Source organism: Dendrobates tinctorius, unplaced genomic scaffold (assembly GCF_039654945.1).
Source record: "Dendrobates tinctorius isolate UK_male_01 unplaced genomic scaffold, ASM3965494v1 ptg000094l, whole genome shotgun sequence".
Classification (NCBI taxonomy): domain Eukaryota; kingdom Metazoa; phylum Chordata; class Amphibia; order Anura; family Dendrobatidae; genus Dendrobates; species Dendrobates tinctorius.
In genome coordinates, this window is record NW_027361762.1 from 5268309 (window position 1) to 5288859 (window position 20551).

Genomic DNA, 20551 nt, shown 5'->3' on the forward strand with positions numbered 1-20551 from the left:
GTCTTTTTATACTGATAAGTTTAAACAGGTGCCATTACTACAGGTAATGAGTGGAGGAAAGAGGAGACTCTTAAAGAAGAAGTTACAGGTCTGTGAGAGCCAGAAATCTTGATTGCTTGTTTCTGACCAAATACTTATTTTCCACCATAATATGCAAATAAAATGAAAAAAAAACAGACAATGTGATTTTCTGGATTTTTTTTTCTCAGTTTGTCTCCCATAGTTGAGGTCTACCTATGATGTAAATTACAGACGCCTCTCATCTTTTTAAGTGGTGGAACTTGCACTATTGCTGACTGACTAAATACTTTTTTGCCCCACTGTATCTGACTGCATACTTGTGAATCCTCACATCGCACACACTTTGCATTGTGGAGATTTACCGGGAGCTTCTGACTGCAAGTATGTGATTTGCATACATGCGGTCACATGCAAACTAGATGGGTGCGGCATTGCTTATTACAAGTTTGTTGAGCAAGGCTGAGCACAGTCTAGTTGGATTGTGGCCTGAAGTAGGCAAGTCACATACAGTCATATGTTAAAGTTTGGGCACCCCTATTAATGTTAACCTTTTTTCTTTATAACAATTTTGGTTTTTGCAACAGCTATTTCAGTTTCATATATCTAATAGCTGATGGACTCAGTTATATTTCTGGATTCAAATGAGGTATATTGTACTAACAGAAAATGTGCAATCTGCATTTAAACAAAATTTGACCGGTGCAAAAGTATGGGCACCCTTATCATTTTCTTGATTTGAACACTCCTAACTACTTTTTGCTGACTTCCTGAAGCACTAAATTGGTTTTGTAACCTCATTGAGCTTTGAACTTCATAGCCAGGTGTATCAAATCATGAGAAAAGGTATTTAAGGTGGCCACTTGCAAGTAGTTCTCCTATTTGATTCTCCTATGAAGAGTGGCATCATGGGCTCCTCAAAACAACTCTCAAATGATCTGAAAACAAAGGTTATTCAACATAGCTTTTCAGGGGAAGGATACAAAAAGTTGTCTCAGAGATTTAACCTGTCAGTTTCTACTGTGAGGAACATAGTAAGGAAATGGAAGAACACAGGTACAGTTCTTGTTAAGCCCAGAAGTGGCAGGCCAAGAAAAATATCAGAAAGGCAGAGAAGAAGAATGGTGAGAACACTCAAGGACAATCCACAGACCACCTCCAAAGACCTGTAGCATCATCTTGCTGCAGATGGTGTCACTGTGCATCGGTCAACAATACAGCACACTTTGCACAAGGAGAAGCTGTATGGGAGAGTGATGCGAAAGAAGCCGTTTCTGCAAGCACCCCACAAACAGAGCCGCCTGAGGTATGCAAAAGAACATTTGGACAAGCCAGTTACATTCTGGAAGAAGGTCTTGTGGACTGATGAAACAAAGATTGAGTTGTTTGGTCATACAAAAAGGCGTTATGCATGGAGGCTAAAAAACACAGCATTCCAAGAAAAACACTTGCTACCCACAGTAAAATTTGGTGGAGGTTCCATCATGCTTTGGGGCTGTGTGGCCAATGCCGGCACCTGGAATCTGGTTAAAGTTGAGGGTCGCATGGATTCAACTCAGTATCAGCAGATTCTTGACAATAATGTGCAAGAATCAGTGACGAAGTTGAAATTACGCAGGGGATGGATATTCCAGCAAGACAATGATCCAAAACACCGCTCCAAATCTACTCAGGCATTCATGCAGAGGAACAATTACAATGTTCTGGAATGGCCATCCCAGTCCCCAGACCTGAATATCAGTGAACATCTGTGGGATGATTTGAAGCGGGCTGTCCATGCTCGGCGACCATCAAACTTAACTGAACTGGAATTGTTTTGTAAACAGGAATGGTCACAAATGCCTTCATCCAGGATCCTAGGAACTCATTAATAGCTACAGGAAGCCACTAGAAGCTGTTATTTTTACATAAGGAGGATCTACGAAATATTGATGTCACTTTTATGTTGAGGTGCCCATACTTTTGCACCGGTAAAATTTCGTTTAAATGCAGATTGCACATTTTCTGTTAGTACAAAAACCTCATTTGAATCCAGAAATATAACTGAGTCCATCAGTTATTAGATATATGAAACTGAAATAGCTGTTGCAAAAACCAAAATTGTTATAAAGAAAAAAGGTTAACATTAATAGGGGTGCCCAAACTTTAACATATGACTGTAGTAACGGTCACATGACCACCGTTCCCGGTGAGCCCTCACAGTGTGCAGAGCGCGCAATGTGAGGTTCACAAGTCTGCATCACTCCATGCGGCTGCACAACACTTTTAAGAGTTTTCATGGAGATAAATATTCCATGAACTGTAAAACGTGTTTGTCAAAGATGAATTTTAGACATTTTTGCTTAAATAAACAAATGTAGTGTAGAGTAATGAGAATAAGCTAATCTATGATGTATTTGTCATTATATTAGTACATTTAGTATCCTCTGCACTTTTCCCTTAAAAGTTCAGTATCTTGAGCTTCTGACATGGGAGCATAGATTTTATTTTTCCATATATGACACAGGTTGATGACTTCCACCAACTAACACAGTATTCTTCACATTTCCAGGCCTCTTCTGACAGCAGAGCAGAACCACTTATTACATCTGGTTCTTCAAGAAATGATTTCCCCTTCAGGTCAAGGCATATAGACCATGTCATGCATGAGGCTTATCATAAGCTGTAGAACCATGGTTAGCCAGAAGTCATGTAAAGAAGAATCTGCCATGCTGGTACCTGCAGATGTGTATTTCTCAATGTCTATTGATGCACACTTTTAAAGGAAGCCTGTCACCTGATTCATGCTGTTCAAACCATGGGTATCATAAATCACAGCCCGAGTGCACCATTGCAACCGGGTATATTAGTCTCTGAAATGCTCCTATGTTTTCGAGAAAATGTGCTTTGAAGATATAGCCGGAAATGAGACTATTCGGGCTATTCTCAGCGCTTCTAGAGGTGATTGACAGGTATCTGTCACACAAGGGAGAAACCTTACCTGCAGCGGCGCTGGTAAAATCCGGCCATGGCCAGAGCTGGACTAGTCTCATTTCCAGCTATGGACTAGTGCCAGATCTTCAAAGTACATTATGTCTGAAATGCCGAAGCGATACCTGGCTGCAATTTATACGTCCAGTGGTTTGGGCAGGGCTCCCTTTAATGATTTTATTTTATGTGATTTCTATGATTTGTACGCCATTAATGTGTTGCAAGTCTGAACCAACATTTATAGACCAAGGGCCCAATTCATCAGTTGTATTTTTTCTTTTTGTCTTGCTGGTGTTTTTTGCATTAAATCCTTTACAAATTGCACATATAGTTCCTGACTTTTACAATCAAAAATTCACTCCAGAATGAGACCAAAAAGACATGAACAAACATTTTCTGAAACTTTAAAAAGTCACAATTAATAGATCAGTTAAAACTTCTAGAAATATGAAACCCCACTCACAATTATGGACATAAATAAAAAAAAAAATAGGACAACACAAAAAGGGGCAAATTGAAAGAAGAATGAGACCCGGGTTAAAAAAACAAACAAAAAAAAAACTGGTAAAAATAACAAAAACTAGACTAGAAAAACAAATATAATAATGAATCAGGCCCTCGGTGTTTTCTGGAGGCCTGTCCTGGTGACATGTTCCTTTTAAAATTATCTTTTTACATTTTTTGAATCCTAATTATTTTTGTTTCTCAGAGCTTTCCATAGTTATAACGTCCTATAATGAATTAGTAATTTATTTCTGACAACAGTAGGTGCTAAGACCAAAACAAAATGTCAATGAATTGTTTGTTTTTTCAGTAGTAATTAATTCGTTTGTTAAATAAATTGTGATTTGTCCACATTTCTGCAATGTTCATTTATAAGAAATTCTACAATATTTTATACATTCTTAGTGAAAGACATTTTTCAAATTTTGGTTCTAGACATTACCACAATGAATTTTAAACAAAACAATTCAGATGCAGTTGAAGTTCAGACTTTCAGCTTTCATTTGAGGGTATCCACATTAAAATTGGATGAAGGGTTTACGAGTTTCAGCTCCTTAACATGTGCCACCCTGTTTTTAAAGGGACCAAAAGTAATTGGACAATTGACTCCAAGGTTATTTCATGGATAGGTGTGGGCAGTCCCTTCGTTATGTCATTCTCAAGCAGATAAAAGGCTTGGAGTTGATTTGAGGTGTGGTGCTTGCATTTGGAAGGCTTTGCTGTGAAGGAAACAAGCGGTCAAAGGAGCTCTCCATGCAGGTGAAACAAGCCATCCTTAAGCTGCAAAAACAGAAAAAACCCATCCGAGAAATTGCTACAACATTAGGAATGGTAAAATCTACAGTTTGGTACATCCTGAGAAAGAAAGCAAGCACTGGTGAACTCATCAATGCAAAAAGACCTGGGCGCCCACAGAAGACAACAGTGATGGATGATCGCAGAATAATCTCCAAGGTGAAGAGAAACCCCTTCACAACAGCCAACCAAGTGAACAACACTCTCCAGGGGTAGGCGTATCAATATCCAAATCTACCATAAAGAGAAGACTGCATGAAAGTAAATACAGAGGGTTCACTGCACGGTGCAAGCCACTCATAAGCATCAAGAATCAAAAGGCTAGACTGGACTTTGCTAAAAAAAACATCTAAAAAAGCCAGCACAGTTCTGGAAGAACGTTCTTTGGACAGATGAAACCAAGATCAACCTCTACCAAAATGATGGAAAGAGAAAAGTAAGGCGTGGTACAGCTCATGATCCAAAGCATACCACATCATCTGTAAAACACGGCGGAGGCAGTGTGATGGCTTGGGCATGCATGGCTGCCAGTGGCACTGGGTCACTAGTGTTTATTGATGATGTGACACAGGACAGAAGCAGCCGAATGAATTCTGAGGTATTCAGAGCCATACTGTGTGCTCAGATCCAGCCAAATGCAGTCAAACTGATCGGTCGTCATTTCATACTACTGATGGACAATGACCCAAAACATAAAGCCAAAGCAACCCAGGAGTTTATTAAAGCAAAGAAGTGGAATATTCTTGAATGGCCAAGTCAGTCACCTGATCTCAACCTAATTGAGCATGCATTTCACTTGTTAAAGACTAAACTTCAGACAGAAAGGCCCACAAACAAACAGCAACTGAAAACCACCGTAGTGAAGGCCTGGCAGAGCATCAAAAAGAAGGAAACACAGCGTCTGGTGATGTCCATGAGTTCAAGACTTCAGGCAGTCATTGCCAACAAAGGGTTTTCAACCAGGTACTAGAAATGAACATTTTATTTACAATTATTTAATCTGTCCAATTACTTTTGGTCCCTTTAAAAACAGGGTGGCACATGTTAAGGAGCTGAAACTCCTAAACCCTTCATCCAATTTTAATGTGGATACCCTCAAATGAAAGCTGAAAGTCTGAACTTCAACTGCATCTGAATTGTTATGTTTAAAATTCATTGTGGTAATGTCTAGAACCAAAATAAGAAAAATGTTGTCTCTGTCCAAATATATATGGACCTAACTGTATTAGGCGAATATTTCCTGGTAGAAATCACTATTCAGTAGTGACCTTGTTATCTATCATCAGAGGTAGGATTACAATGAGATACATTTATATATATATATATATATATATATATATATATATTTATATATATATTTATATATACACTAGATGGAGGCCCGATGCTATCGCATCGGGAAGGCGGTAGTGTCACGATGGGGGCAGGCTTTGCAGTGTTGAGAATCTCTCCCCCCATGTGCTCACCCACCTATCCACTCTCTCTTTCCCCATGTGCTGACTTCTCCCGTCTCTGGTCTCTTCTTTGACCTGTCTACCCCATGTGCTAGCCCCCTTGTCTGCTGTCTCTCTCCTTTCTGTGCTGTGTTCTCCCTTCATGTGCTTTCCCGTTTGAGCTGTCTCCCCCCTGTGCTCTGTCTCTCTCACCCCTGTGTCTGACCGTGTACAAAACATACCACAGCTCCTGGACAGGGGTAGAAGCAAAAGACAATACTGACTTTACAGCAGGAGATCGCAGAGGATACATTTTGTGAGGTAAAATATTGTTTAAAAACAGTCCGTGAAATATTTTACCTCACAAAATGAATCCTCTGTGATCCCCTGCTGTAATTTCAGTATTGTCTTTTGCTTCCTCCCCTGCCCAGGAGATATAGTATGCTCCGTACATGGTCAGACACGGACAATTTTTTAAATGAACTTTCGTTCGTGGGAAAACCCCTCTAATGTGACAGGCTTCCTCTGCCTGTAGACACGTCGCGCATTTGACGCTGGGATCAGCCGAATGATTCATTGCGCCTGCGTGGAATTCGCGCAGGCGCAGTACGACGGTGTTCCGCTGGTACCGCACAATAGGTTGGTACCAGCAGCAGTTTCCATATCGAGACACCCATCACTTGGGTGTCCCAATATGGCGGTCGGTGAACTTCCTCCACTTGGAATTCTCGGATACAGTGACATCTGGACAGAACAGGAAATGAAAACATTACAAGGCAATTTTATAACTAGATATATGTATACACACAGTGGTGAGAATAAGTTTTTGATACACTGCCAAATTTGCAAGTTTTCCCACCTACAAAGAATGGAGAGGTCTGTAATTTTTATTGTAGGTACACTTCAACTGTGAGAGACAGAATCTAAACATAAAAAAAAAACAGAAAATCACATTGTATGATTTTTACATAATTAATTTGCATTTTATGGCATGAGACAAGTATTTGATGCAATAGAAAACAGAACTTAATATTTGGTACAGAAACCTTTGTTTGCAATTACAAAGGTAAGACGTTTCATGTAATTTTTGACCAAGTTTGCACACTGCAGGCTGAATTTTGGCCCACTCCTTCATACAGATCTTTCAGGTTTCGGGGCTGTTGCTGGGCAACATTGAGTTTCAGCTCCCTCCAAAGATTTTCTATTGAGTTCAGGTCTGAAAATTCACTAGGTCACTTCCAGGACCTTGAAATGCTTCTTATGGAGCCACTGTAGGGGTTTCGTGAGCCAGTGCTCTATCCAGCTCGAGTTACTGGCCGCGCGATTCCCTACAGAGCGGGCTAAGGTGGGGTTTATCGTCTCCCTCCTGTCAGGCAGGACGTTGGAATGCTCTACGCCACTATGGGAGCGTGATGACCCTGTGGTACTGAGCGCTGCTCAGTTTCTGAAATCACTAACACAGGTCTTTTTGGGGCCCCGGGTCACTCACGACACCTCTCTCCAGTTACTTGCGTTAACACAGGGATCCCTGTCGGTCAGTCTGTACGCCGTCCGTTTCCGGACACTGGCTTCCGAGCTGGAGTGGCCTGATAAAACACTCATCCCTATGTTCTGGAGAGGATTGGCAGAGCATGTCAAAGATGCTTTGTCTACCAGGGAGGTTCCTTTAAGCCTAGAGGAGTTGATTGCGATTTCCACCCGTATTGACCTCCGTTTTACGGAGCGCGGGCTGGAGCGTACTCAATCCAGACAGAAGCTTGGGTTGGCTCCCGACTTCTCTGAATTTCTTAAACCCTCTGATCTGGAAGTTTTACCTCCTGTGCCCAAGGATGTGTCTCGTACCCAGGGCTGTGGAGTCGGTAAGCCACAGTTGCGACTCCGACTCCTGGATTTTATCAGGCTCCGACTCCGGCTCCGACTCCGACTCCTTCATAAATGGCCAATTCATAACAACAAATTTACTGTTGTAAAATATTAAACATTGTGCTTATTCAGTTTCTCACCATCATATAAGTAATCAGACCACTTAGAGCAAAAACTACATTTATTAGAATATAGCAAATAACTTTTATAAACTTTTCTAAACTGTAAGTAAATATGCAATAAACACTTTTATGCAGTTAATAAGAAGAAATCTATAAATTTGTCCTCAGAAAAAGTATTGCCTCTGTCAGATCCTCCTTCATGGATGCCCTCAAATCTGATCTAATTATTTTGAGAGCAGAGAACAACCTCTCTACACTAACTTGTGTTGGTGGCAAAGCAGTAACCACTCGGGCAACATCTCTGACAATGTCAGGATACAGAGGAACCGCTTGTTGCACTATTTTTGATGAACGGTCAAATTTCTCAATTTCTTTTAGTGCACATGAAAAATTCTGCTGAAATCTACTGGCTGTGTTCCTTGATGGGGATGACTCTTCTTCTATGCGGGAACGCTTTGCACGGTCCTTGTGATCCAAATATTTTTCGAAATTAAATTCTTCATCAGTTGATGATGAGGGTGAAGATGTGGCAGGACGACCAAATTCTTCTTGTTCCTCCTGACTGTTCTGCAACCCTTTCATCCTTACTGCTATTTCAAACAGAGCTTCTTTTCCTTTACTTAGCTGTTGATCATCTAGAAGAATCCGATGCATTGGGTCTACATAAACAGCTGCCAAAAGAATGTTATTTTGTAATAGTAGCTCCTCTCTCCGTTTCATTGATGTAGCAATGCCACTTGCAATTAACCCTCCTCTTTGGGACAGGCGAAACATCAGGTTCTTCCACTCCTTTAAGAAAATACCTGGAGTTTAGTCCTCTGCTTGTAAATTTTTAGTCACTGTAAATGGGTGCTCTAGCAATTTTTCCAGCTCAGTCACCTGATTCCACTGACTTTCATTTAGCGTCAGTTGAGGGTTAGCCATGTCTACAAGAAAGGTTTTCAGTTCAACGAAGCGCTGAATCATTAAGTAAGTACTGCCTCATCGTGTGGCTTGATCAATAATTGCCCCTTTTCCAGCACGTCTCTTCAAAATTGAGTCAACTTTAGGGGTTCTGGCAACAGTAGCCAATTTTCTCACCTTGCCAATCAGTGCAGCAGCATGTCCTTCTTGCAGACTGTCTCTTATAGCCAGCTGTAGCGTATGCACAACACAGCGCATGTGATGAATGAAAGAACATATTGACACAGTTTCAACAAGATCATCTAAACTATCATGTTGCTGTTCATCTGAAGCAACTTCAGTTTGCTCCTCAGTTACAATACTGTGTTCCTCTATTTCAAACATTTCTGTGTCTGTGGACCCAGAATGTTCTTCTAGCTGCTGGTCACCATCATTACTCTCATTCATTGAAATAGGCACACTATCCTTTACAACAAGCTCTATGATCTGTTTTTTAAATGTATCTACTGTCATTGTCACAGTAACTTTGTCACTGACAAAATATCTTGCAACTGATGGCTGCAAAGTTCTCTGCTCCTTTGTTTGGCTGGAAGAGCTGGGCACTGGTTCATTGGTTTGGATGCAGTCTTTCTCATCCACTGCTTTCAGTACTTCTGGATGAAAGCGCTGTAAATGTCTCTTTAGATTAGAAGCTCTGGTAGGAGCATTTTTATCTTTGCCTGAATATGCACTCATCTTGGCTTCACAGCATTTGTTTTCGTCTGGATCATTTGTCATACACTGACAGACATAATGTTTTCTATTTTGAGTGATGGTGAAATGTTCAAATACAGCTGATTTAATGTGATGCTTTGACATTCTCAGGTTTTTAATTCTGCATTCACAATCCAAATGACAATTGTTTTTCCTAAAAACAATTGTACAAAATTATTGCCAGGTCGTACAATATAGTGGTCAGTAATACTGTTATTATTCCTCATGTACTCACAGTTAACTGATGCAAAGTTTGTTGAAAGGATAATACTTCTTACAGTCTTCCTCTTCTGAGTACCAGGCAGCTGTGAGATGCTTGGAAGACGCACACCTAGTATGATCTAGTCTAGAGGAGGAGCTTTACTACTAAGAATTTGCAACACATTTTCACTTTCAGTTTCATACATTGTAAGTAGGGGGGTTGGAGCAGCATGAGGTTAACCAAGTATAAGATTAGATAAGGGCAGTGGAGAACAGTGACACACAAGAAGTAAGAAATGTCTCTATCTCCAGCAGAACTGCTTATCACTGTTGTTCATAGTTTGATAGAACATATATATTTGAGTAACATTTATAAAATTCATATGAAAGTTCAATTATGAAATATTAATACATTTTTTTTTTTTAAAGCTGGAGTCGGAGTCGGTACATTTCTACCGACTCCGACCAAAACTAACTTCGACTCCGACTCCACAGCCCTGCTCGTACCGGTCCCAAACCGCGTACGGCACAGGGCTCCACATGCTGTTACCTGTGTCGACAATCTGGCCACCTTGCTAACAGGTGTCCGCAGCGATCGAAAAAATGTTCACCTCCCATAGTAGTAGGTGGGGATCAACCTAATATGAAAACTTTCTCCTCCAAACTGGTATTCCGAGGGACGTTAGACAGTGGAGCTTCCACCTAGGAGGTAGAGGTCACGGTGGACTCTGGGCCAGAAGGAAATTTTGTCTTCGGCCTTCGCCCAAAAGCAAGCTATTCCACTGGTGCCACTTCCTCAACCTGTGACCATCAGGGTGGTCAACGGATCTACCTTACCATCTCAGATTACCCACCAGACAGCACCTCTGGGGTTTTCAATCTCCCCGTCTCATCACGAGATGTTTTCCCTGCTCATTATGCCAAAGGGCATCGACCAGGTGCTTCTCGGACTTCCCTGGCTCCGTTGCCATTCCCCTCATATAGAGTGGTCCTCGGGGAGTATACTGGGCTGGAGCAAGGACTGTGTGAGCACACGTGTCCAGGATGGGTTGTCACATTGGTTACAAGCGGACCACAAAACTCCTGGCAAGGTCTTATTGGTGGCCGCACAGGGCTCGGGACACTAAAAAATACATTCAGGCATGCGCCTCTTGTGCTCGGAGCAGCTCCTCTAAACAGAGGCCGGCTGGGTTACTGTATCCCTTGCCGGTGGCAGATCGGGCAATGGAGGTTCACGACTATTTGGGTCGCACCCCGCATGTCACTCAAGCCTCTAAAGAGTGAATGAAGACGCCCGCCGACACATATCGGCGCCCCGCTCCAACTTTTGCTCCTGGCGACTTTGCCATCCCTGACGCCTTCCACGTGTCCATTCTCAAACCTGTTCACATGTCCTGGTTTTCCGAGTCATCTGCCGGGACATCAGACTTGTCTTCGGACGAGTCTGAGGCCTATGCCTCTATAGAACACAAGGTGGTACGTGGCAAAAATTTTTTTTTGATTGGAAGGCTCATGGGGGAGGGGACCCTAGGAGGGGGGGCAATGTTAGGCGTCGGGTTCCTGCAGTGGCTCAGCAGGAATCCAGAGCCTCACATTCTGCGATCTCTCATTGTCTATCGACCGCAGAGGACATTGCTCAGCAGTCTCAGCATCCCAGACGCTCTGCCCAGACCTGCTCTGTGGGTCTGGCTGTTGCTGCCATCTTTGGGTCAGCAATAGCAATGCAGGCTGCTTTGCAGCAAAACGTTCCAGAGGCTAAGTCCTCTCGTCACGCTACTGGGCATGCTCACGAGACGATCTCCCATTGGAGATCGGGAGTCACATGCTCAGGTCCTTCTCCTGATCTCATTGGTCCATCTCAGAGCTCTGGAGGGTCCCGGAAGCGCATGGCTATAAAAGAATCTAGTGGCTAACTGTGTGAATGATGATGGATGCATGTACCTGCGAATGACTCATTAAGATCCCCTCCCTCTGATATTACGAGTGTGTATAGGGACTTAGGTTTAGAGTCAGCGCCAGCCAGTGGCAAGCTACAGCCACAATAGCATCCTTAACAGTGCTAGCGTCCGACAGTGCGCCTGCTACTGGGCATTGTCGATTAGCAGCAGTGTCTGACACCGCACTGCAGTCTGCAGCTCCTCTTGGCGTCCCCAGTAGCGACGCCGCACGCACGGTAGGTCTAGACGGACGCTGACCCTCTGCCTAGGGCCCAGCTCCTGTGACCATATACCATACGTGCACTTCTCTGAGACCTGTGACGTTAACAGGCTCAGCCTTTTGTGTTTAGCACTTAGACGTCTCTGTGAATAAACAGATCACTCAGCGCACCCGGGTGACGTTCAACCCGCGTGCGTTATACCGCCATATTGTACGTCCGCCATTATCTAGCAGCAGTGTTAACACCTTCTGCACGGTGGACCCCGGGCGACGAACGCACTTTACGTTATTTAATATTTAGTGCGTTCCACCATCCCTAACACCTTAGTTGCCCTGGCTTTGTGTTTCAGGTCATTGTCATGCTGGAAGACCAAGTCACGACCCATATTCAATGCTCTTACTGAACGAAGTAAGTTGTTGGCTAAAATCTTGCGATATATGACCCCATCCATCCTCCTTTCAATACGGTGCCGCCGTCATAGATAAGAATAAGATGTAAGTAGAACAAGGCTACGTATCCAATGGCCCAGACAGAAACAAGCCATGGTCAGGGACAATAGAAGAATTAGAAATACTAGGCAAGATAGCCAAAAAACATAAACATGTTCAGGAATAAATCACCATGATCAATAACTCCATCTATACCTTCGGCTTGGGACAGCTCATAGAATCCCACGGTTTGCAGTATCACCTCTATGCCGATGACATGCAGATCTACCTATCTGGACCCGACCTCGCCACCTTACTGACTGAAATCCCACAATGTCTGGCTGCTATCTCAGCCTTCTTCTCTGCTCGCTTTCTCAAACTGAACATGGACAAAACAGAATTCATCATCTTTCCCCCATCTCATTCTACCCCTCCACCAGACCTATCCATCAATGTCAACGGCTGCTCTCTTTCCCCAGTCCCGTACGCTCGGTGCCTTGGGGTGATCCTCGACTCTGCGCTCTCTTTCAAACCACATATCCAAGCCCTCGCCTCCTGCCGCCTCAAACTCAAAAATATTTCCCGGATCCGCTCATTCCTCAACCATGAAACCACAAAAACACTAGTGCATGCTCTTATCTCCCGCCTCGACTACTGCAACCTCCTACTCTCTGACCTCCCCTCTAGCACTCTGGCTCCACTCCAGTCCATCCTACACTCTGCTGCCCGACTTATCCACCTGTCTCCCCCCTATGCCATGCCCTTCATTGGCTTCCTATCGCCCAGAGGCTCCAATTCAAAACCCTAACCATGACATACAAAGCCATCAACAACCTGTCTCCTCCATACATCTCTGACATGGTCTCTAGGTACCTACCCACACGCAACCTTCGATCATCTCAGGATCTCCTTCTCTACTCCCCCCTTATCTCTTCTTCCCACAACCAAGACTTCTCCCATGCTTCCCCCATACTCTGGAACTCCCTGCCGCAACACATCAGACTCTCACCATCAACGGAAACCTTCAAGAAGAACCTGAAGACCCACCTGTTCTGACAAGCCTACAGCCTGTAATGATCCTCAGTCTACTGAACCACAGCATGACCTGCTCTGCCCTCTCCTACTATATCCTCACCCATCCCTGTAGACTGTGAGCCCTCGTGGGCAGGGTCCCCTCTCCTTATGTACTTGTGTTTCCCTTGTCTTACACATGTTTATTATACTTGTCTATATTTCCCCTTTTCACATGTAAAGCGCCATGGAATAAATGGCGCTATATAAATGCATAATAATAATAATAACTCAAAAAGAGCCGCAAAGGAAATGTCTCGATCACCAGGTAAAAGTTCTGACTTGGTTTGAAATTTAGGCCTGATGGGCTCCGCAGACACCTCAATAGAGCTTTATTTTTAATTATTTTGTTGTAAGCGGTTTTTAAACATTTGCTGTTGTAATAAACCTTAAACCATTGTTCTGCCGAAGCAGCAGAGAATGAAGAGCAAGAGGAACAGATCTACAAAGGAAACGAAGTGTATGAAACGAGCTCTGCTAATGACCGAAACAATTATATGGCATTGTGAGCATCTGTAAAAGTCGTGCGCACTCTTAGGTGTCTAAGGCAGTTATCGCATGGGCGAAACACCTTACAACAGGGTATGCTTTCCGGTTCTCCTAGGGTGTAATTAGCAGATGTATCAGATTGTTCAGGTAGGCAAGTATCTGTGTTCAACATCATAAGATGCGGCCGAATGGTTGGCTCAGGCAGCAAGCAATATTATGACTATCTGCCATATCCTGTGACTCAAATCCTGGAGGGCAGATCTTGCTTCTAAGAAGTCTCTTACAGGTGTGCCTTTTCAGGGTTTTTGTATGTTTGGAACTACATTGTACAAGTTTATTGCCACTGGTGGTAGAAGCACCCTTCTTCCTCAGTCCAGGACTAACATCCATTTTGTAGATGCAGGTCTCTTCAATTCCCTTCTTTTTGTCAGTTTTCATCAGGAATTGGTCCCAACTGTCTCGTCGGACCTAGAGTCCCCCAGGAAAGGAGACCATAATTCAAGCCTACTCCATCAGGGTGTCCACATGGTCCGGGAAGCAATACTGCTACGTTCAGAGGCAACGGAGGGGCCAATTCGTGATGGGTTACCCTCACTCGGAGACTTCTGTGTGGGTGACTGCTGTCTTCCCTTGCATGATGAGGATGATTGGCGACGTCTGGGCCAGACTGGACAGCTCCGATTATGGAATTTACCATGCTCCCACAGGATCGTTTTTTCAGATGCCAGGCCTGTGGCATTAAGATCCAGTTTCAGATGGGCCATATCATCTCTTCAGGCAGTGGTCATTATACTTGTTCCACCTCTACTGCATTTCAGGGGCCCCACAGCCTTGCACTCAGAGTGTGAGCTCCCACCACTCAGTATAATGGCCCACACATCCCCCCCACTCAGTATGATGTCCTCCACAGCCTATCACTCATTATAAGGGCCCCCACTGCCCCTTATACAGTATGAGGGCCACCAGTCTCCTTAACAGAATGAGGACCCACACCACTCAGTATGAGGGCACCCACAATCCTAAACTCATTTTGGGGGCCATCACAGTCCCCCATAGCTCTTCATTCAGTGTAACACCACACTCGGTATGAGAACTCCCAGTTGGTATAGGAGCCCTCAAAGTCCTCCATAGCCCCCATTGAGTATAATGGCCCCAACTCTGTATATTGGCCAACTCAGTATGAGGACTCCCACAAACACCATTATTAAAACAAAAGCCCACTAACCCACATCCCCCTGGCACATTGCTCCGGTCTGTGCATTGTGAGTACTGAGGCTCCACACTGTAGTAACATTGTGCCTGCAGTTCATTGAAATGATCATGTAGTAGAGCACAGCACTCCCAAATACTGGTGCCCAACTAGGATCCCAATCTAGTAAATATAATCTGGAAGAACTTAGCACTTAAATTGTGATTAAAGATTTATTCATTGGTGTAATGAGCTCCAATGGGAAACTGCATCCTGATATTACGTCCGGCTTTTTCTCACCACCATACTCACTTTGGTTTTTCACAATACCAGAACTATGGTTCCCATTTGAGCCCCGTATTTATATTTTTCCTGAGGAAAGTGTGTGAATTGACCGAAACATTGCTTTTCACTGTGAATTGCACTGGGCCCCTCAACTCACAAGTTTAAATCACTTCCCTTTTCCCACTTTTAAAATTATAATAATAAACATCATTGGTTTTGCTGCATCAATAAGTCCTGGTTTTCAAAATATAAAATTTAAAAGATATACGTTGAACACCAAAAAGAAAAAATTCAAAGCGGCACATTTGTGTTTTTCAGTCACCGCAGTTCAGTGATCAGTATGTTGTATATCCCCCAATATGGTATCAATGAAAATGTGAGCTCAGAACAAAGAATAAGACCTCACGCTTCTCTATCAATGGAAAAATCCAAAAGTTACAGCTCTCAGAAAATGGCAACACAAACACTATTTTTATTACAAATTTCCGAATTTTTTCACCACTGAAATGTGAAAAACCCTATACTAGAGAAATATGTAAAAATGATTGTACTGCACAATGGACTCCATAAAAAACCCCTCAACAATGGTAGAATTGCCGGTATTTCAATTTTACCAACTTGGATTTTTTTGTTTGTTTTTTTTTCCGTACATGAAATAGTAAAATGAATGGTGTCATTCAGAATTATAACTCATCCTGCAAAAACAAACCCTCATTTAGCTATGTCAGCTTAAAAATAAATAAAAATGATGGCCTTTGCAAGAATAACCAAAAAGTAAAAAATCATCCATCCCGGAGGGGGTTACTACACTTAAATTACTTAGGTATTTATTTACAAAATGTCTGCAGAAGTAATTGCATGTTATATGGGGACCCAACCCCTTTAAAGCTTTTAAGTCACTCTTTGAGCTGAAGTGTAAGGCCACGTTCACACATTCAGTATCTGGTCAGTATTTTACCTCAGTGTTTGTAAGCCAAAACCAGGTACAATCAGAGGAAAAGTATAATCGAATGCGTGAATTTACCTACTGTACATGTCAGATTTGATCAGGAAATTATTTCCAAGGTGCAGCACAGGAGAGATTTTCATGAGGGAGGATAATATACAGTTACACAGGTTGAAATAAGAAATCAGTTCACTGGTCAACACATGGCGAATAAGCCTCCTTAACTTGACAAGTCAGAGCTGGCATGTCACTCTCCACAAACCTTACCCCTTAGGCCTCAGTCCAGAGCCTCTCACCTTGCCAAATCAGTTCTCATACTTTGCACTGACGAGGGCCAACAGCCCGAAACACTGTGTCTGCAAATTGAGATTCTGATTTGGCTTTTATCCTAAGTCATATTACAAGACTCATTAAAGGGTTGATTGTGACTTGTGGGATCGCTGCTAGCAACAGGTGGCGCTATAGTGGTCAAGTCCTCTTCCTTCTGAAGAGGCATTTTGCATATTATGGGAAGGAGTATTGACAGCGCAGTCAACCAGTGACTGCTTCTCGGAAAGTCACGCGTTATGGGGCAGTAAGATTTGAGTCGGTCAGAAAAGGATGGTGATGGCAGCAAGGACTGGTATGTGAGACTCTGACAGGAGACCGGCCTCTATAGGGATCTGAGCTCTGCCACAGGGAGATAGAAGGGAAGGCAGCGGACAGCCGCCATTGTGAGAGGATTTTCACTGCATTTCTGGGAGGGCAAGTTGCCTCAGAGGGAAGAAAACAGCTCAGCCACTGACGTGCAACTGAGTGAGGGTCTTCACAGAGAGAGAACCTGAAAGTAGCCAGTATCACACTGAGAAACTGCCTGTCTGCAAATATTCATCTATAAGGAATAGGCTGACCTGTTTACCTCACAACTGTATATAGTTATCTGCCAGATTACCTCCAGTAAAATCAGTTCTAAATACAAGCTGCCTCTGTTCTCGCTGGGGAAAAATCTACATATAATCAGTCGGCTCATCACATTTTTTTTAATGGAGAAAAATGCCCGACAGTGTATCAATCATCCGAACAGATTTTGCTATGTGTGTGGTTCTTTTATGCCAAAAGACCAAATACGTTCAATCACTCATGATTTTAAAAAGATGCACTTTAAAGGGAAGGTGCCATCCCAAAAATTTTTTTTCAGCAATTGAAAAAATGTAAAGAATTAATGTTTACATTTTCTTAAAATATTGTCATTTGTTTTTAATTTTGTAAAATATGAAAAATAATTTTAAAAAGTTTGGCATTTCCACTTGTTAACACTAGGGGGAGCAGATACTGAAATTTGGCACAAAAACCTAGTGTACAACTAGCTCACATTACTGTCCTGCAGTAATTATGGGCATACAGTGTCCATGATGTTTGATTTTGATATATGATCATGCCCTAAAATGGACACTGTATGGGCGGAGTCTGCTGACATGGGTGTGATGTCACTCCTCTCCTCCCCTACTGGGTGCTTGCTAAGGGAAAAGAGAGGATGACATCTAGGAACACAATGAGCAGCCATTTTGATGTGGCCTGCAAAGTTATACTGACTGTCTTTTCATGTAAAGTCTGGATCAGAACAGGTCACCAATCAACAGACATGTTTCCTGGATTTCTGTGGAGCAGACAAAGAAGACGGTCCATCCATGTGTATAAAACACAGCGCTCTATGTACAATCCCTGGCACCAAACAGGGTGCCCCCCACAGACCAGCACACTGCTCTCCTGAAATACTCTGTGCTGCTGTCACCCTGCTCCTTCCACCATATATCAGGCCCCTGTCGCCTCGCTTTCACACATCGCCAGGACAGGATCTGAGGAGAGGACTGGGGTCTTCGGTCACCGAGGATGGCAGGCAGCAAGGATTCTGGGAGTAGGGTGACAGCAGCACAGAGTATTTCATGAGAGCAGTGTGCTGGTCTATGGGGGGCACAGAGAGAGATATATTGTGGAGGGAGCAGGGTGACAGCAGCACAGAGTATTTCAGGAGAGCAGTGTGCTGGTCTATGGGGGGCACACAGAGAGATATATGGTGGAGGGAGCAGAGTGACAGCAGCACACAGTATTTCAGGAGAGCAGTGCGCTGGTCTATGGGGGGCACAGAGGGAGATATATGGGGGAGGAGCAGGGAGACAGCAGCACAGAAATCCAGGAAACATTTCTGCTGATTGATGGCCTGTTCTGATCCAGACTTTGCATGCAAAGACCCCATTCCCCTCCTCAGATTCTGTCCTGGCGATGTGTGAAAGCGAGGTGACAGGCGCAGTCCGGGGTGACGCAGGGAAGCAGGCTGGGGGGGAATGGAGCCATACAGTAACGATAAAAATGAGACCCCTCTCTTCAGCTGCCTCCCCAGCCCTCCCCTGACTGCACCTATTACCCCTGACCCGTGTGCCAGGTGCTCAGCCAGAACCACCCTAGAATGGGTCCCCTTTTAGCAGATCACAAATAATACCGCCATATACTTCACACACAATGCCGCCATATAGATCATACACAATACCACCATGTAGATCACACATAAAACCAGCAGGGTGACAGCAGCACAGAGTATTTCAGGAGAGCAGTATCACACGGCAGAGAATTAGATACACGGCTCAGCAGTCAGTATCACACAAGACAGGATTAGATACACGGTTCAGCAGTCAGTATCACACAGGAGAGGATTAGATACACGGCTCAGCAGACTGTATCACACAGGATAGGAATAGATACACGGCTCAGCAGACTGTATCACACAGGATAGGAATAGATACACGGCTCAGCAGACAGTATCACACAGGAGAGGATTAGATACACGGCTCAGCAGACAGTATCACACAGGAGAGGATTAGATACACGGTTCAGCAGTCAGTATCACACAGGAGAGGATTAGATACACGGCTCAGCAGTCAGTATCACACAGGAGAGGATTAGATACACGGCTCAGCAGTCAGTATCACACAGGAGAGGATTAGCTACATGGTTCAGCAGTCAGTATCACACAAGAGAGGATTAGATACACGGTTCAGCAGGCAGTATCACACAGGAGAGGATTAGATATACGGCTCAGCAGGCAGTATCACAGGAGACAGTATTACCGATATGCCCACACTGGTGAAACTTCCAGCCCCCCCCCCCCCCCCAATTATACACTAGACTATGGGCTGTATATGTCACTGTCCTCCTCAGACAGCCATAAAAGCTCTCATAAAAACAAACGTGTCAGATTACCGGAGATCACTGGGGCTGTGTGTGAGTGAGGAGGCGGAGACAGAGCAGGAGGACAGGGGAGCTGGAGCAGGAAGCACAGTGCAGAAGGTGGAGCTCAGCAGATAGCACTGGGCTACAGTAAAATGGCACCCAGCCACACCTACAGCAGTGAATGGTGCAGCCCACAGGGGCGTGCCCAGTTCACTGCTAATGAGGCTGCATGGTGGGGTCGGGAACCGACCGCAGTCTCCTATGTCCTGGGACAGCCATATTTGCAAACTGCAAATCAAGATGGCAGCGCCCAGTGGCTACATTAAAACGTTATTACAAACAAACCATAAATCCTGGTATACTGTAACAGTGTGAATGGCCTCTTTGAAGAACTGAATCGAGAGTATTTTGTTGCATATTGGCGTTGGTTTATTGACTCATCCCAGAGAAGTGTGAAAGCAGTGTTGCTTCACAATGAAAATATGAAACCATCAATCTCTATTGCTCACTCAAGTCATCTAAAGGAAAGTTATGAAAATCTGTCTGTTTTGGATGCTATACAATATAAGCATAATCAGTGGAGTATCTGTGGAGATTTGAAAGTGATTGGTCTGCTAATAGGAAGGCAAGGAGGTTTCGCAAAATATTGTTGCTTCTTGTGTTTATGGGACAGTAGAAATACAGTAGAGCATTATGTTCATCGTGATTGGGGACAGAGAAACATCTATGCTCCAGGTAGAGACAATGTTCAGCATAATTCTTTAGTTGCTCTAGCAAAAATCTTTCTTCCTCCACTTCATATAAAGTTGGGATTGATTGAAAACTTTGTGAAAGCCATGGCAAAGACAAATTCACAAGGGTTCCAGTATATTTCACAGAAATTATCCAGAATTTCACCAGCAAAACAAGGAAGGGGTATTTGTTGGTCCTCAGATCAGAGAGCTTATGAGAGATGATGTGTTTGAAGGAACTCTAAATGATAAGGAATTGAGATCTTGGAAAAGCTTCAAGTGGATCTGTGAAAACTTCTTAGGAAAACAAAAATCTCCAGAATATGTTGAAGGTGTTGAGGAACTTCTAAATGCATACCATGTCTTGGATGTCGCATGTCTCTGAAAATGCACTTTTAGCGTTCACATTTGGATTTCTTCCCTCGAAATCTTGGGGATGTAAGCGATGAACAAGGCGAGCGGTTTCACCAGGACATTAAAGTATTGGA

At 43.5% G+C, this 20551-nt stretch overlaps 1 protein-coding gene and 1 long non-coding RNA gene across 4 annotated transcripts in view; one reads left to right on the top strand and one right to left on the bottom strand.

Moving 5' to 3' along the window:
- Positions 1 to 3845, top strand: part of LOC141098692 (40-kDa huntingtin-associated protein-like) — a 62023-nt gene extending 58178 nt beyond the window's left edge. For all 3 annotated transcript variants that reach the window (XR_012234314.1, XM_073586661.1, XM_073586662.1), the window contains one exon: positions 2570 to 3845. Coding sequence is in view for 2 of the 3 variants with exons in the window: in XM_073586661.1 (XP_073442762.1) it covers positions 2570 to 2651 (82 nt within the window). In the remaining variant the exon portion in view is untranslated. The remainder of the gene's footprint in view (positions 1 to 2569) is intronic.
- The window catches only part of LOC141098693 (uncharacterized), a 51739-nt gene extending 32038 nt beyond the window's left edge, over positions 1 to 19701 (bottom strand). The window contains exon 1 of the long non-coding RNA XR_012234315.1: positions 19363 to 19701. This is a non-coding gene — a long non-coding RNA (uncharacterized lncRNA). The remainder of the gene's footprint in view (positions 1 to 19362) is intronic.
- Positions 19702 to 20551: the final 850 nt, after the last annotated feature.